This window comes from Mchenga conophoros, linkage group LG9, assembly GCF_057382185.1.
Source record: "Mchenga conophoros isolate Kocher_MC1m ecotype Shallow Benthic linkage group LG9, M_conophoros_male_GT1.1, whole genome shotgun sequence".
NCBI classification, from domain to species: Eukaryota; Metazoa; Chordata; class Actinopteri; order Cichliformes; family Cichlidae; genus Mchenga; species Mchenga conophoros.
Genome location: NC_140534.1, coordinates 28,199,676 through 28,217,748, shown reverse-complemented (window position 1 = coordinate 28,217,748; position 18,073 = coordinate 28,199,676). Strand labels below are relative to the sequence as shown.

The following is an 18,073-nucleotide window of genomic DNA, read 5'->3' as shown; positions in this document are numbered from 1 at the left end:
ATTATATTTTCAACATCTACAATTATTATAATTCCTAAACTCTTTCTTTCTTTTTGCTCCAAATTTATTGATTCACAGGAATTAGCCAAAAAGTAGATTACAAGATCGACCAGAGGTTTAACATTTCTCGGGCTGAGCTGACAATTAAATAAATAAATAAATAAATAAATAAATAAATAATCTGAAAAACGTGTATTAGGGCCATTCAAAACAAAGCTGCTGTTCATCACGAGGACTTGCTAACCTTAACCTGTATTTTTGCTCCCTTTAAGATTTAATTACTGCTTTTCGTGGCAAGATTCTTTCAAAAGAAGACAAAGAAAAAAAAAGTATATATATTTATATTTCTTTACACACAAACAAACCTGAGCTTGTAAAACTTATAACCTATTTGTATGATCAATACTGTTAAGCCCCTGAAGCACAACAGCCTCCATCGCCCAGCTTTCCTGTTCCTTTTCCCTTCCTGCTCACTACGCCTGTAAGCTTGAAAAACATCCACCTTGATTAGTTCGAGCCGATATTATCTCACGAAGAAATCTGTGTCGTCTATATGCAGAATATAAAAAAAGATGACATTAAACAAAGTGCATGCCATCACATTCTGTTATTTAACGTCTGATTCAGTGTCTTTTCTCCTGGAGCCTTGCAGCTTGTTTTCCCAAAGACTGCAGACAGTTACTTCATCAGAGTTTAAACGTGGAGATGTTTATGTAAAGACAAACATCTCAGCAACAGAAAGCCTTTTGTTTTTCTGACAATTTTCTACCACCAAAGATAAACAGACATGCATTTAGAGCCAAATCACGGACAGCAACTGTAACACGCACAACGAGTGTGTGCATCAGAAAATGTACGTGGGTTTGTGGTAGACTGATAAAGGCGTGTCGGTTTCAGAGTCAACAACGGCAAACTAAATTTAACAGTTTCCACAATAAGTATAAGAAGAGGCATATTCAGGTCTCTAAACTACTATTTTTTTTTTTTAAACACTAGAAACTCATTTGCTACAGTTTGTGAAAAACCTGGAAATATTCTGATTTACATTAAAAATATATATTATATATTATTTTTTAAATTTTTTAAATTTTTTAAATATATATTATTTTTTAAATGTCCCTTTTTATAATAAATTCTCTGTTTCTTGTGACGTGGCACAATATCACACAATATCCCCCCAAAAAAGTACTAATTACAAACCAATCTCCATTTACTGATTTTTTACATTTATTTATCTATTTTTCCAGTATTGCCTTAAAATACTGACATTTGTGAATCTTTAAATAATTTCTTCTGATGTTACTTTATTTATTACACACCTGCAAACTTTAATAATAGACATGCTCATATTTTAACATTAAGCTTAATTTGTTATTTAAATTAAATCCTGCTCACAGAGTATTTCCTTGCTTTCACAACCTCTCACATGTGCTCTGCAGAGGTGACACCAAGCTGCTGATAATTGAGGAAATTCATTTTTAAAAAAAAGTGTTAGGGGTAAAAATAATCTCATAAATTAGCTAATAAATATAAGAATAAATGATATCTTTTGTTTTCTTGTCTGCTTTTCTTCTCTTTAAACACATACATAGTCACCAGTGTGAATAAATTTTGCTTCACCCAGCGTCTCTCCTCCCCCACACACCAAAACTACTGCGAGCTTGTCCGTCCCATCGGTGACCCCGCTGCCATCAAACATTAACCCAGCCAAAATCTCACCCCCTGCTTCTCCCCACCCAACACCACATATTTATCAGGCTAACTATCTATCCATCAGCACGGTGGAGTCAGCAGACAGGACAGAGGAGGGGGAGATAAACACCAAGATCCTCCCCATTACTGCCCTGCATTAACCCCTGGCTAAATATTTACAGTAGGAAGAAGAACACATGATTTAATTTCTCACAGTCGCATACGTATGATGCACAGTCATACATAACCACCACTGTTTGCCCTATCTTCTCTCGCCAGCTGAAGCCCGAAATGCCCCCAACTGCTCAAGGAAAAAGAACCAGAAAGTAAAATGGATGTGGAATCACAAACAAGCTCAACCACCTCTGCTGCAAAAAATTAAATTCAGAAAGCAAACAGAACCAGTCCTCTGACTCACCCGCTCATGACCAAAACAACTCAAATATAAAGTAAACCCACCTTTGAATGCAGAACAGAAGATGAGTATTTGTGAAGACTGTAGTTTTAACACACTTAAGCTTTGAATGGTTACGATTTTGGTTTGATTCAGGCAGAGAGCTGCAAGAATACAACATTCCCATTAAAAGTACGACTCCTACACACACAATGCAAATCAAGACCGCCAACCATCCAATGCCTAGCAACACATTTCTGATCAGAATCTCATCATTTTTCACATTTTACAAATTGCTCTGTTGCAAACAACATAATTACTCCTGAATCTTCGCTTTCTGTGAACGCTGCAGTCCAATCCATCTGGTGCTGAGCTGCAATGTCCAATACTCATCACAGCTACAAGTTTTAAAGCTACAGGTCAAGAACAGATGTAGGGCTAATCAATCACTCGAAACGATCACTTCTAGGGAAAAAGGACAATTTAGAAAAGCTTAAATCAAAAATATCCTAAATATGAGATAAAGACTCACAGAAGTCAGCCTAGTGATCAGCAACGGATTTGAGCTTAATCAGTGGATTCATCCGTAGCATGAATTTAAATAACCATGTCCACTTTCTTTGCGTGCACGTGTATGGGTGTCAACACTAAGAGCTCCAGGTGCACACAGCATCAACAGGTGAGTGTTGGTTCTGTATGCAGAAGGCAGGTAGGTGCGAGCAGCTGAGAGCAGGAGGGAGAAACAAAAGGGTGATGATTCTGGAAGAAAAGGGAGATGTGGGATGTGCGGGCTGTGCTGAGCCATTTCCATCAGGGAAACTCCAAAGCATAAAGACAGTTGCCAAGCAACTGAAAACACACGATGAGAAAGTAAAAAAAAACAACAACAACAACAACAAAAAAAGAAGGCATACAGACCACTTCCACGTGTGTGCAGGAACACACAGACCCACACTCTTACACACAAACATGGAGGTGTCACCGGCTCTGGCCATTTCTGATTGTCAATATTTAAAATATGCTGCCCAGGTGTGTTACATTCAGCAGCTGGAAAACCTGCTGCAACAATGCCTCACACAAACTACTTTCCTTTTGATCATTGTAATGAAACTGGAGAGCACAATGGGGTCTTACAAGTCACAACTACCCCATAGATCTTGAATGAAACCAGCACGGTTCCTCATTTCAGTTGCCAAAATTGATTTCATTATTCGCTCAGCTACAGCGAAACTATAAAGCTAATTCTGTCATGAGAACTGACAGACGGGCTTCAAGTCTCCGAAACTCTAAAAGGGGTTGTGAAACGTTGCTGTGCGTCACATTTCTCAGTCGTCCTTACCTGACCCAGTGGTTGTAGAGCTGCTGTTGCTTTGCAGACTCCCATTCCTGAGGAGTGACGGCGACTTTTGAATCCCACCGCTCACGCCCATGACCCCCAGCCCCCTCTCTCCACCTCCTGATCCTCCTCCTACCCCAACCCCTAATCCACTGCTGGAAACTAAGCATGGGCGACCTGAGAGCGTTGAGGACGAAGAGGAGGAAGGCGAGGCGGTGGAGGAGGAGGTGGTGTTGGCGGTGGAGGTGGTGGGGAGAGTTAGGGAGGGTGCGGGCTCAGAAGGCTTCACGTCTGTGGTAAAGCAAGGTCCAAATCTGTTTCGCCAGTTGCCCTTCTTTTTCTTCTTTACCCCATCTTCCCCTCCTCCTGCGGCTGCTCCGCTGATCCCCAGTCCTGAGCTCGAGGGCTGAGGCCGTTTGTAGCCAGTGGACCCAACGAGGCTTGTTGTCTCACTCACTGTGTGACTGTGGGAATTCTCATACAGCTTTCCACCCACTGCAATGATGAGAAAGAACAGTGTTTCCCATTGGTTAATGTGATTGTTACATATTTTTAATAGTTAAACAAAAATTATATTGTTGTGTTTTTTTTAAAGAAAAAGAAGTGTGGCACCTGCTGAAGCTGTGGTTGCAGACATAAGAGAACCAAAGAGAGTTGTAGTTCCCTCTGAAGCTCCACCCTCTGAGCCTGGCTTCACAAGGCAGCTGCTGAAAGACGGTGGGGAGGAGAAGGTACTTCCACCACCGGGACGCAACGATGAATCTGTGAAACTTAGGAAGTCTGAGGAGGAAGCGGCAGAGGGGGTCTTGCTGGCACTGGTCAACAGGAGGCCTGGGTGGATGAAAGACGGGTGGGACAGGAATGAACAAAGAGAGGAGAGGCATGACACATCAGAGCTGTACAAGTTTCCAGAACACACTCCTTTCGATCATCTTGAGAGCGACAGAAACAAGATAACAAAAATAGACATTTTATCAGTTCAAATGCTCTCTATCTGCTCTACAGTCAGCCCTTCCTCGTCAAGCAGCCCTCCCTTGCATCAGTTTCTTGAAAGCGCACACAATGCACAATTTCTCTGCTAGACAAAAACACACAACTGACAAGGGCTTCAAGGCTGTAACAGCGCAAAACACAGGAGCACACAGGAGTGAACAGTGACTCCTTTCACGTCATGACCTCCCCACATGTTCCGTCGGCCTGTGTTTGTGTGCGCGGGGCTGTTCTCAGACGGGGCCCCAGATTACAGAGCCGAGACAAAACAGTCTTATCACGGCGAGAGACAAAAGTCTGGTGCCCGACTGATATCCAGTCAATGACACAGCACACACGGACCCATAAAACCAGAGAATCAAAAGTTCATTCAGGTTTTAAATAACGCTTTGCAATTTTAATGCATTTGCAGTTTTTCTTGTGGGTGTGCAGGGTAAAAATACCAGAAGAGCCATCGTTGCATTCTCACTTTTCTAACTGCCATGTGTGTGTGGGGGGAGAGAAATATTGAGATCCATTTGCAACCATCAATTCACCTTGATGGAAAGGCCCAGTTGAAGCTGAGGCAGATGTAGAGGAAGTTGCCATGGTGACCACAGCAGAGGGGAGGGGTTTCCCTGAGGAGGTGAGAGACTTGCGGCCACCCCTCGGTCCCACCGTGTGACCTCCACCGCTGTTCTTCTTGTTCTTCACCTCAGTCGCAGCCTTGACGCTGTCTGCAGCCAAGGCGTCCTTGGAACTGCTGCCAGAGTGAGCAGACGACACTTCCTGAAAGTTGGCGTTGGTAAAACGTGCTGCGCTCTCATCTAATCGCTTCTGCGAAGACGCTTGCAGAGAGGAGACACCTCCCCCTGAATTGCCACTGTTATAGGTCTGTAAGAAGGTTAAAAAAATAAATAAATGAATAGGGAGGGAGGGAGGGAGGGAGGGAGGGAGAGAGAGAGAATGATGGGAGAAAAAAAAAAGGATATTGGGAGAAAAAGGGAGGACAAGAAAATCAAAACAGCGGAACAGGAAGGGAAATTATCAAAAACACGGCCAAATGAAAAAGATGAGTGAAAAATACATCAAGGCCACAGGATGTTTTAGGGATATAAGAGTTTAACAAAGATAAATCAAGGTAAGCCACTCTGACTCTAATATTTAATCACATGTTACTAATCACCAAAACAAAGGAGGGGTGCTCTCACCTTCTCTGGGACCATGATGTTCGGAAGGATGAGGGAGGGGGACATGTCCATGGAGGTTTTCTTGTGTTTCGGTTTGTGCCGGTCTCGCTCCTTATGTTTCTGATTGAAATTGGAGGGGAGGGAAGAGAAAACAGATGAGTGAAGGTTTTCAGCACGTGAGTGAATGGAGGAAAGAAATAAGGACAAAGCCAGAAAAAAGAACCTTAGTTCTTTGGATATTTGAAACACTAGGAAAAGACTAAAAATGGCAAGAAGAAAAAAAAAAAAAAAAAGATTACGGGGACATTTTAGACCATTGTTTAAAAGTGCTTGGCGGAAAAGCTAATGTATGAGATGGGATGTAAGCACCTAAGTGGAGGAGACCGAGTCGGCGTGCATGTGTGTTCAGTGAAGAGAGGCAGAGAAAGAAGCCGCAGTGCATTTCAAAGACTCAATCTGAGATGAAAGCCTGGCGATCCACAAAAAACAAAGAGAGTGATGGAAGAGAGATAAAAGGGGACCAGGAGGCAACAACAATTTAGCATGCTGCGGTAAAGAGCTGAGCATTGCGCTCGTGCTGATGCGTGCAAGGTCTTGTCGCTTCACCCAATCATATCCTTTTTCTTGGGCCATCACAGCTCAATTTACACCCTCACAAACCTGCGCACACACCGCCACCCCTCTCTCGCACCCTTGAGGTGGTGGCTGGGTGCCAGTGCATTTACACCTCACATGCACGCCCCGCGCCCTGACACTTTTCTGTACGTGCGTACTAGCAGACGTAGCCTCACGTGCGTGCACTCGCGCACACGCACACTCTTGGAGGTATATGGTGAAAATACGCAGCGATCCTGAGAGACGACGTGGGACTCGACATGCTCGGGATGTTCGATGTCACAACAACACCGAAACACCATAATCGGCCCCTCCCCCTTCTCTTCCCCACCCGGGGTTTCGCTGAGGACTGATTGCGAGACGGATTGTGACAGTTTAGCCAGACTTCCTCTGCGAGTGGCAGTTAACAGACATCACCAGCCGAATCAGTAGATTGCAGCTCCAGTGCGACATCTCCGCACGCCAGCTTCCGTTAATGCTAACCGTTAATGAGGTTAGGACTTCTGCTGGTTTCTGTATTTCAGAGGATGTGTTGAAGCTTAAAACAGGTTCCAGTCCTGACTATTTTCATTAACTCCCTAACTTCTATTAGTTGGAGTAGTTAAAAACAGATTCAACTACATTTTCAGTATCACATGTCACAGCTTTTTACCAAGGCTTTATATCTTCAGACATAAGATCACCTCTGAATTTTTCATTTGAGTTTTGTAACTTGAAATGCTCTTTTGAGAAACACAGTTTTTTAAAAACTGCTCTTTTGGCCAAACACTGTTTATGGGGTTTAGTAATATTTAATAATAATAATTAATAATTCCAGTCTCATTTCCATAAGGGCCCCTCATTTGGGCTTATATTTACAGGAAACAAATTAACCACCATTTATTAATCAATAAGTCAGCTATATTTTATCACAACTGATGCTGGTTCATTGGCCATTTTTCCAGTTATCAACCAGCTGTTTGCAACTACCCTGAAGAAATGTGCTTTAGCTCTCACACTGGCTATAAAGAGTGCGAAAACAAACAGAAATACAGGGTAGAGGTAGCGATTTAAAACAGACAACAAATGATCCACGCTGCTTCTGCCGCAACACAAAGATGTTACGATTATGGCAAGAGGGAGAGTGACGGAGAGAAAGAGGTCAATTCTTTGGGATTCCCTTTTTGTTTTTCATTAACATTCCAGAGGTAGGTGTTGATGGACAGAGCCTGAGCCGAGAGGGTCGGATAACACACACACACACACACACACACACACACACACACACACAGCACTGGGCGTGGGAAACACAACAAATGCACAATGTTACCCTGACACACTCTTATCAATCAGGTCAATTGATTATACAGGCAGAGACAAAGCCTTTCAGCATGTTCTGTCCCCTCTTTCTCTAACGCTGACCGCTGGCAGCCTGATCATTTGACATGTCCGCGAGGGCTTTGAGACTGTGTGGGGTAAATATGAGTGGTGGCGGGTAATGATGAGTGCATCTATTTATCAACAAACCCCTGAACAATGAACAATTCAGCAGTGGGCAGAAATCCTCTCCGTCTATGTCGAATGCTGATCACGTGCCCCCGAAGAGAGAGATTCACTTTTAAAGACACTTTTCCTTCTGTCTCTTCACAGTTTGCAGAATACAAGCACAGAAACCTCCATTCCCTTGTTCGCTACATCTATGTGTATTGAAATTCAGACTCTATTATTAATATGTATCAATTCATCTGACTTCATTTCACATACATTTTTCATTTCTTCAAATTACTTGTTTTCCAATCAACAGTCTGTAATTATTCAACATTTAATCATGTTAAATTTGATTATCTACACTACAGTTTTAAATAAAAAGCTCACTACCCAATTTGTTTCAGTACAGCTACGTTAAAACAAACAGCCCTATGAGGCGCACACATTTTGGCACTTTTCGTTGCTGTAACGCGCATAACAAGTATTAATGCATTAATTAATTATTTAAAATGTAACATGTTATCGTTTTATTTAATATAGAAAATGCCGGTACCAATTATGGGAAGAGAAACTATTGTCTGCTAATAATTTGATGTAGTTTCATATTTTATGGCTTCACAATTCAGCACAACAGCCTCAGGAGGACATCGTCTTGGGGGGGGTTGGGGGCAAACGGGGAGGGAGCAGGGGGTGAGGAGAAGCGAGAGAAGACGGGCAGAAAGAGAGGAACAGGAAGTACAGGGGAAAATAATCCGGCCTGGCCTAGCAGGAATTCCCCTGTGCAGTTTCCTGCAGGATTTCTGACCAGCCATTGTGTGTGTATGGATGTGTGTGTTTCCTGCGGGCCTTTTCTATGCGGCCAGCGTGGGGGATCTTGGCTGACTGCAGGGTCTAGCATGAGGTGGGTATACATCTGAGCCTCCAAACCACATAACAAAGGCATGTGAACGCACACACACTCACAAATCTGAGCATACTGATCTCTGACCCAGGAATGGGGATGGTGTGTTTATGTGCGCATGTGTGCAAGAGAGCAAGGAGGGGGGATACTCTAATGCTAATAAGGCAGTATTAACAAAAGCCAGGGCAGTAAGACCGAGTAGTACGTGGCCAAACACACACACACAAAATGTGCCATACAATTCTAATTCTGATGCCACAAATTTCTACAAGTTAACACAATTAAAATAGATTCTCTTTTCCCCCCTCTGTATTAAAAAAAACAAAAAAATAAAACAAAACACAACAACAGGAGAAAAGTGAAAATTCAAAGCATCAAAAAGCGCTTGCAGCACACCGTCACTAACATAATCTACCGAGCTGATTTTCTCTAACATGCATTCATTAATTCTCCGGTATGCATTCTTGAAACACTTACGGGGGTTTCAAGATTAAACACAATGACGTATATTTAAATAAATTCTTTCCTTTTCTGCTTTTACCTTCAGAGAAAAATAACTTTTGGATTGGCACTTATATTTCCACAGCTCCACAGCTCATTTACTTTTCTGTTGATACAGACTTTAAATATGAACCAGTTTAAGTTAATAGTTATAATTGGACACTGAAATCATTTTTTCCACATCTAAAAAGTCCAAAGTTCACAGTCTTTGATGCAGAAACTAAATGTGTGCGCTTCAGGCTCTCCCGGCAATGAAAACTGCTTTAGGATATAAAATTATTGTTATTCTGGAACAATATCTGCTCTTCATCTGTGCAGTGGTGTTAGATAACCTCGATTAAAAACGTGAAACAATCAACTGGCTGAAGCACCTTTAAACTCCTTTCATTCATGTCAGATAGTGATTCTGTGGTGAGCTGACAGGCTGAGATGGCCTTGCCTAAAGTATTTTCAGTCATGCACACATAAACACAACAGCTTTAAGTGTCTGAGTATGTTAAGCATTTGTTCTTGTTTGTTTTATCCAATGAGTCCTTCACCAACACCGACACCATCGAGCAGCAGGAGTCGTTGTTTTGATAAATCACTGCGGACTGCTAAACTCTTCCCAGTGATAAGCACAATCAAAGATGCGAGGATAAATCCACAGTTAAAGCACTATCATAACAGGACATGGATCTGGAGAGTTTAGAGGGAATGATAATAAAATCTATACAACTTTAAAAAGGGCAGATAAACTGTTTATTGAATATTTAAGTAAATTTTATTGTGCTATTAAACTGTAAATATTTAAATATCTTACTGACAGTTTTTTGTTTCAACTGCAGACAAACACACCAAGTTCATTTCTTCAACAACAACAAACAAACAAAAAGTAAAATTGATGACTTGACACTGACTGAAAAATCCAGATTTCACACAGCCTGTGATTACATGTTCAACTAACAGCCGTGAGTTATTAAGTCACACTAATCTCACATTCATTAAAGTTGTTATCACTGGTAGGCACAGAGGAGCTCAGCCACCCCAGCTGCCTGATCTCTGAAATACAATTTCATCACTCAATAGGACATCAGCTTCAACTAATTTGGTGATTTTAAAAGACATGCTTAGAGAAATAGTAGAAAACAGTGATGAGTTTTTAGATATGACAAAAAAAAAAAGAAATACATTTTACAGTCAAGCTCAGATGCTATTAAAAAAAAATCAAATCCATGAGTTTTTCTTCAGAGAAGCACTGATTAAAAATGAAGAAAAAATACCAAGTCCATTCCTTTCAAGGCCATCAGTCATCCATTTCAATGGAAAATGTAGCTAGGGTTTTAATCATTTTCATCATGTAGTAATACAAACATAATAGTACAACAGACTTAATTTTGAGCTCAAATTTGGTATGTTGGAGCTTTTAGAGAAAAGGGGAGATAATGGGGTTATTTTAAAAACACTACCTGCACAGCTGTGTACTTAGCTGTATGTGTATTAGGCTCTTTGAAAATATATAAATAAACAGCTATTAAAAAAACAAAAAAAACAACAGTGTGTAGGGGATAGCACCCCCATACCAGTGGTATTTAAAAAACAAAAAACATTGGTTTTTCTTCCTTTTAGAAATATATTAAAGGGAAAACAAAACATTTTCTGATTTTATTACACCAACTTTTATGTAAAAAACAAACCTATAGGACAGCCAATCCGACAGATCAATATGCAACACGACTACACTGACCCTCCACAAAGCTTCGTCTCATTTGCCTTCTGCTTGTCCACAAATTGCTCTGCAAACTCATACGCGTTAAAAGCACGTAATATGAGCGAGGCCTTTTTATTTTCTGGGACATCTGGATAGAAATAGCTAAAAATAAATGAATAAAACTACATTTCAAGTTTTTCGTAAATGCAATTCTCCAACATTCATTTTAACTGCTGCTCAAAGTTTATACTGTGTATCTGCCTGTACCTCCACAGTGTGAGCATGTAACAATGAGCGCGTATGTTTCTGATGGAGCCACAATCGTGGGTGGGAGGCATAGAGAGGGTAAGATCTTAAGGCTGTCTTACCTTCTTGTCCGTGTCTGGGGGTCTATCCATACACTGAGTGGAAGAGTCACTTAAGCTTTGAGACCTACTACCCCGGCCCCTGCTCCTTCGCTAAAAGGTAAAGAGGAACTCCAAGTTACTGGATGAAGTCCACAGACAGAAGGCCAAAAGAAGGCCCCAAAAAAACCTCTTATATTGAAAAATAAAATAAATATAATAAACTGAAAAGGATAAATAAATTCTGACTGAACTCAGGGACAAGTCAAAATTCAAAGATCATTAAAAAAAACATTAATGAGCATTGCATATAAAATATAAAAATGGCAGTTATAGGAGCAAGCTTAGTGACAGAGGCAAAAAAAAGCAAAACAAAACCCCCAAAAAGGCCAATACGGCCAAAAATAAATAAATTTCAAAAATTACATTTAAGGCCATTAATTTCACGGTAACAGATAACAAAGTCAAGCAAGTGTAGGAAATTACTACTCCATAGTAGGAAAACAATTGGTTTTTCTTAGTGGGCAATAGTAAAGATCTTAACTACAAGTAAAGTTGTATTTATGTTGATTTCAAGCTTCTTTGCCTGAACTAGTATTAAAGTGACTTCCTGGTACATATTTGGAGTCTTGCTATTAATCTCAGCCTCGGCCAGATTGCTGTCGCTGCCCTCAAATAACAGCCACACCACTCAAAGACAGATCTTTAACCAGGAACTGTGCTGCCTTAGGCATTATATGTTAAACTGACACTCAGAAGCAACTATTGAACCTTCTTCTCTTCTACAATACAAGGCTCGACCCTAAAGCAGAATTGAGAGCTCATCATTTCCTTCACCAAATTACTTCTGCAATAATCTTTTCTGACTAAAACCCAGGTTCAAGGCTAGTAACAGTAAAAGTTTTGCAGCGACCATCACCCGTGTGCCAGAAATGCCCAACCGTGCATTTACAATCTTCAAATACAGAAAGAAATAAATTCACACAACCTGAAGTAAATGTCTCTTTAATCAAGACTAAAGCTGGATAATCCAAGTTTCCAATTAAATTTAGATACTCAGCGATTCAACTGAAAATATGTAGCTAACATGGTGTAAATATCCATCAAGCGCCATTTTATGAAATCCATTCAGCTTTCTCCATCAATGTTTCTCTCTCATACATTCCTGTCATCCATACAGTGCCAGGTTAATGACATTATGCCCCACCATCCAAAGTAATTTATAAGCGATCAATGTAACAGCATGAGTCTTTCCATCGGCATTTGTTAACACTGCAAAATGTGTGTGCACGTGTGTTTGCGTTGACACCACAAAGCCTGCCTTCTCGTTCCATCCCACCATTGTTCCACAAATCATAATAGTTCATTCCTGTTTTTCACATTTGCTTTTCTCCCCCCAGCTGATGCAGAGGTGTGCATGCAAAACTGGTGGCACCACGAGTAATCTCTGGATACACATCCACCGAGTATCCAGATGTTACATTTTTGTCTTCATATGCCCTTTCATAGCTCTTTTGTGTCACTAAATTCTGCTTGATGGTGACATGTAGCTGGCCAGTGTGTAGAGGCCCGCCTTCGTGTGATTTTCTGTGTAACAGGCCAATAATATCTATCGGGATTTTATTTTTCCATTTTTAATGCAGCTTTTTTCTTGGCATAGCCCAACCCACAGCCAATGAAGCTGCTGTTGAGTCTGTTTACAAAGTAGAATGTTTATTAGGCCAAACACACTAAAATATGTCAATTCTGATATAGTCAGAAACAAATGTTGCTATGCCAACCAAACCCAGACAGGTTAGACTACCTCTCCTAGATAAGCTACTGTTTTGGTTGTTCGGCTTTGACATGCAAACTGCCGACTGTATGTAAAATTTGTATTGACATCACAACAACGAAGACTTTTGATACAGTGTTAATCAGTTTAGTGTCAACTCCAAGGAAATGGTAACATTTAAAAAGCCAGCAATAGAGTTCAATAGGCTCAGCGAGCTAAAAAATGTAAAAACATCTTTTTCCCCACTAGTACTACGTTTCACCAACTACTAAAAATAAAGCATCTGTCCTGAAAGGCCACAAGGGTAGCTCCTTACTAAAAGTAACACTGACAATTGCTTGCCTTGTGAAAATGGGGCTAGGCAGTCTTTGGTCACAATCAAGGCTGTAGTTAGTGTTGATGAAGCGCAGATGAACATGTTTACTGAGACTTTGGATGTCTACAACACTGAGTGAACTGCTTTCATGTGTTTTTATTATACCTGTCTCTTTTCCTATATCTTGTCTTTGACATATGCTCTCTGTGAAATAATGAAAGATAATAATTAAAACACTAAAACTAACACTGAAACTAACAAAAACTAAACTGAAATGAGAAGATGCCCTCTGGAAACGAACTGAAACTACACTGAATTGAAAACAAGAAGTCATATTACACAATTAATATAGCAACAGGCTCAAAGGGCCCCAGCAACTGCAAAGCCAGTCCACTGTAGCCAGTGCTTCCTTTGGACAAACAGATGAGGAAGTGGAGGGTGCGATGGGAGAACGGATAACGCTAGATGGAGTGAGACAGATAGAGGGGAAGGAAAAGGTGAAAAAAGAAGAAAGCTGTGAGACTGAGGGAAGAGTCTTTGAAAGTTGCAGGAAGCTGGCTAAAGGGAGGGGGGCAACTTGAAAGTTTGGAAAAGAAAAAAGGAGGAGAAAGATGTGACAAAAAAAGCATTAAGGAGAAGGACACAGTTATGAGAGGGGAGATGGGGATAGAAGAAAAATAGCAAAGAAAAGATTATGTACAATTCACAAAAGTAGAGATAAAAGAACGGCATTTCTCACTGTGCTGAAAGTAAACCAGTAATTGTGTGATGTGTGTGTTATGTCTACATGCTTATCACCAATCGTAGTTAGTGGAACGGAAAACACATTCTCATCCACATGTTAAAACAGACACAATAGGCAAGTTATCTCTGGAAAATGACAAAAATCTGAGAGTACACTTACCAATTTGCTGTGATGGTATTTGCAATATCCACAGTATTTGACATTGTCTGCATCTGATCCCTGTTCCTCACATAACAATCCTGCAAACTGGGCACTGTGGTGGAGAGTAGTGGGGGGAAATTCAGACAGTCGACAAAAAAAATTATGATTTGTACACGAAGAAGAGGAATACTGGTTTGGACAAGATGAAGAAATATTTATTAAAATAAGAGAAGAAGAAAAAGAGGAAAATAAAAGGTCTACTTCCTTTTTCTAAAACAGGGCTACTGTCATTTCTGTTACATCACCCAGAGATACTGAAACAACTTTCATCGTGATTGTGCCTCATTGCACAAACTTTGAATAACGTTTTCAAAGTGTTTGAATAACGACTCAGATTGTAGCAGTGCATAATTACTTGGAGAAAACAATGCAGATTCAGTGCAGTACTACACTAATAATTGTGAGTAACTAGAAACTTATCCAAATACACACAAGCTTGACATCCAAGAGCTACATTACCAGCAGCACAATATGAAATTAGCTCATTTTGAGATGTGGAGTTCTGGAGTTTAGAAACTCCCGCTGCATGTTTTGCAGGACGTAATCCAATTTATTAGCTAGTTAGCATCCCATTAAGGAACAGTATGGATGCAAAACCCAGCTGCTATCACTTCTTCAACTTCTTAACCCAACCTCATTTCCTGGACTTGTGACAGCAAAGACCCTGCTGGAAACTGAGGATGTGTAGCCTCTCCTGGAAATTACCACAGAGGCTAGCTGTTGGATGATTTCTATGAGTAGCATTGGTGGCAATGCTACACAGCTGCTCCAATGTAAATGTGAAATATCCATTAGAATATGCACTCTGTAAGAACAGAACTACTTCTTCCTTTCATTTTGGACTGATAGGCAAGTTAAGTGCTTTAGTAAGTCCCTACTGCCTCTTGAAAAACAAAGTGGTATTACCAAAGAGTACTACTGCTAGCCGGTTAGCATTAGAGCCCAACATATCGATACATCGGCCAATACTAGCTGTTTGCAGATATAGTGGTATTGGCATTTATAATGGTCGATAAATGCGCTCAGCTCTTAAACTAATGTAAGACAAGCAATCATAGCAAACTACCATTAAAGGTCATGTTAGCAATATTAACATTTAAAGTTACTCAATATATATTTTCTTGCATGCTATTTTTTTTTTTTTTGCCCAGTGCTGTCAGCATTAAAAGCTAGAGGTCTTAAAAGCAAGTGAACAGCTGAAGAAACAAAGTGTGTCTTTGTCAAGTGAGGTTAATGCGATGCGAGTCTCACCATGTGACATGGAAGGCCTGTCTGCAGCCATGTTTGTTGCAGGTCATACAGGCTCCAGTGGCTGCTTTACTCTCTCTCCCCTGGTCCTCACAGATATAACATGTCTGTACACGCAAACATACAGTTAGGGAAACCCATTTCAATTTAAACACATAAGCCATTTTCACACATGTACTTCAGATGATTGGACATTAAATGGACTTTCCATTGCCAGAGCGACAGCAGAAGGTCTATGTAATTATTCAGAGATTTCACAGGGACTGATCTGGGCCATGTGAAGTGCCTCCTGCACGATCTACCCAGGCGCTCCACTTCACTTAAGGGAATATTTCCAGTAGTGAGAAAACGTATGACACACACAATGCCCTGTTGGGTGCTACAAATGAGAAACGGCAACTTCAGACAACGCCTGGACTCGGTTCTCCCGACATTATCCCAACCAGAGTGCACGTGTGAAAACGGCTGGACTTAATTACTCACAGTATGACATTATACATCTGTTTTTGTAAAGTCTAAGAGCATAGATACATTTGTTACCTTATTGTAGCGCTCATGTGGCACAGACTGGAGTACTATGGGCTCCATAGTTGACACATTAGCAAACTCCACCTCAGGTATGTAAAGGGCACAAACCACATGGGCCCAGCCTGTAAAGATACACAAAGAAGACTTATCAGACCCTCTACGTCTACCAGATATAGGTTCAAAGGTCATTTGTGGTAACATTTCACAGTTTACAAGTAGAAATGTTAACCGCCTGCAAAAGTCCTCAAAAGTAATAAAATGTGAGCGAAGTTCATTTTGTCAGTTTCAAATTTTCCCAATATAGTAAAGCTTTACGTGGGAAGTGGACACAGTAAACCCAGAGGACAAACACTATTTCATCTGATGGTCAATCACAAAATTGACTTTTCTTTTATTTGTTTTTTAATGGTTGAAACTAAAAGCCCAAACCAACACAGCCACTGTGGGCCCTTCCCAATCACCATGCTGAATCTAGAGGTGGGAATACCCCATGATATGATGTTACACTACAATACTTTACTTACAATGTGACAGTATTTCAATTATTACCATTTTGTGCTATGCTTAGTATTGCAATCATTTATCACCTGTTTTAAACAGCAAATTATGTCAACAAAGTTCAACTTTAAGGTTATCCCCTAGTTGAAGCTACATTATATATAAATCATCTCCTTTAAAGCTGTGCAGTGTCACACAAACCTAAAAATGTAACTTTAGGGTTGCTGATAAGTCAGTGTGAACCTCACCTCTTGGAGTTTCGATCTAGAATCTCAAATGCTTTAATTTGTAAATTGGTGGTCATCGACCTAAGCAGCCATTCACTGAGCCTTAACACATGCACAGCTTCCTGTCAGTGAAGACAAACTGGGGGCAGCAGAATGACAGTGAGGCATAGGCATGGTGGAGTGGCAGCAGAATTGACGACGAGCTGAGGAGGAGTTGGAGGAGGTGAACAGGAGGTCAGATGGAGGTGGGAGTCTCCTGCTACACTGGAGGTGTCTGTTTTTCCCCCCCATAGCGGAAACAAAAACAGGCTTAAACTTACAGTTGAACCCCTGACCTGCCTTTGACCTGGTGAGCGGGACAGGGGGAGGAGGGCAGAGGGCGGGACACAGGGGAGGGAGCGAGTGTAAAATGGGGGCATGTTGTTGTTTTGAAGTCCCTCCAAGAATCTGGAAGAGGCCTATAAAACAGGACTATAAAACTGGCACAACCTTCCTCCTCAAACTCAGCGTTCGCACTTTAATCCCACAAGAACCGAACAAAGCATCGTTTTACCGACATCTGTGACGTCAAGAAGTTAACAGAGTCCACCGTGCTGAGACAAAAGTTAAAAATGAGGCAAAGGGCTGCGAGCTTCTGATAATGGCTTATTAGCTCCTTTGATAAACACTTGAAACATTAGGAGCCATGTGGTCTCTGCTGTCACAGTACAGTTATAAACTTTACAATGACGCTCCAAATCAACACCTGAAGTTTTCAAACTGCTGCCTCGAGTTTAACATGTCTTACAACCAACCTGTGAGAACCAAATGTGTTTCAATCGGGTCCCAATTAAATATATGAAGACAGATGATAATTGAAAATGATCATCTTTAACCTTAAGCTGTAAAATGGAGACCGGGAAGACGGATAAAGACTGAATTTCTGCCTTTCTATGCTATTCCTTTTTTCTCGGTCTGCTATATGTTAACATGATGGATCAAATACCCATTTCAGACCTTGCTCTGCTTTATTACGGTCCCACCTGAAACAACAACTACCACCACACAGATCAACAAGTGAAGAGGAACTGATGAGCGGAGTAACAGAGTTGGGGAAAAGATTGTGAAAGAAAAATGGGAGGAAAAACGAGGGAGAGAGGGGTCATGGGAAGGGTAAAATAAAAGAGAAAGTAGTAAAATGGTGTGTGTTAGTGTTGTCCTGATGCCTCCCTGCAGGCCTGGACACAATCCCACAGCTGTGCCTCTCTCAGCCTGACTCTCTCACTCTCACACACACACTCTCACACACACACACACACACACACACACACACAGAGAATATTTACAGTCTCCAACAAGCTGACCTCCCAATGAACCCAGTGTGGAGACTCCTCACAGGCTACGCACTATACCCATCCTGTCCCGCCCCCCCATAAACATACACACACTGACACACCC

The 18,073-nt window shown here is 41.0% G+C and overlaps 1 protein-coding gene across 5 annotated transcripts in view; it reads right to left on the bottom strand.

Moving 5' to 3' along the window:
* mllt10 (MLLT10 histone lysine methyltransferase DOT1L cofactor) overlaps positions 1-18,073 on the bottom strand; it is a 50,635-nt gene that overhangs the window by 18,012 nt on the left and 14,550 nt on the right. For 3 of the 5 annotated variants that reach the window (XM_085287364.1, XM_085287365.1, XM_085287367.1), the window contains exons 4-11: positions 15,924-16,033; positions 15,387-15,490; positions 14,094-14,187; positions 11,124-11,213; positions 5,603-5,701; positions 4,949-5,285; positions 4,035-4,253; positions 3,426-3,917 (exon numbers count right to left, since the gene is read on the bottom strand). In XM_085287364.1, the coding sequence (XP_085143490.1) occupies positions 3,426-3,917; positions 4,035-4,253; positions 4,949-5,285; positions 5,603-5,701; positions 11,124-11,213; positions 14,094-14,187; positions 15,387-15,490; positions 15,924-16,033 (1,545 nt within the window). The remainder of the gene's footprint in view (positions 1-3,425; positions 3,918-4,034; positions 4,254-4,948; positions 5,286-5,602; positions 5,702-11,123; positions 11,214-14,093; positions 14,188-15,386; positions 15,491-15,923; positions 16,034-18,073) is intronic. The other 2 variants (XM_085287368.1, XM_085287369.1) reach the window with 1 other exon arrangement.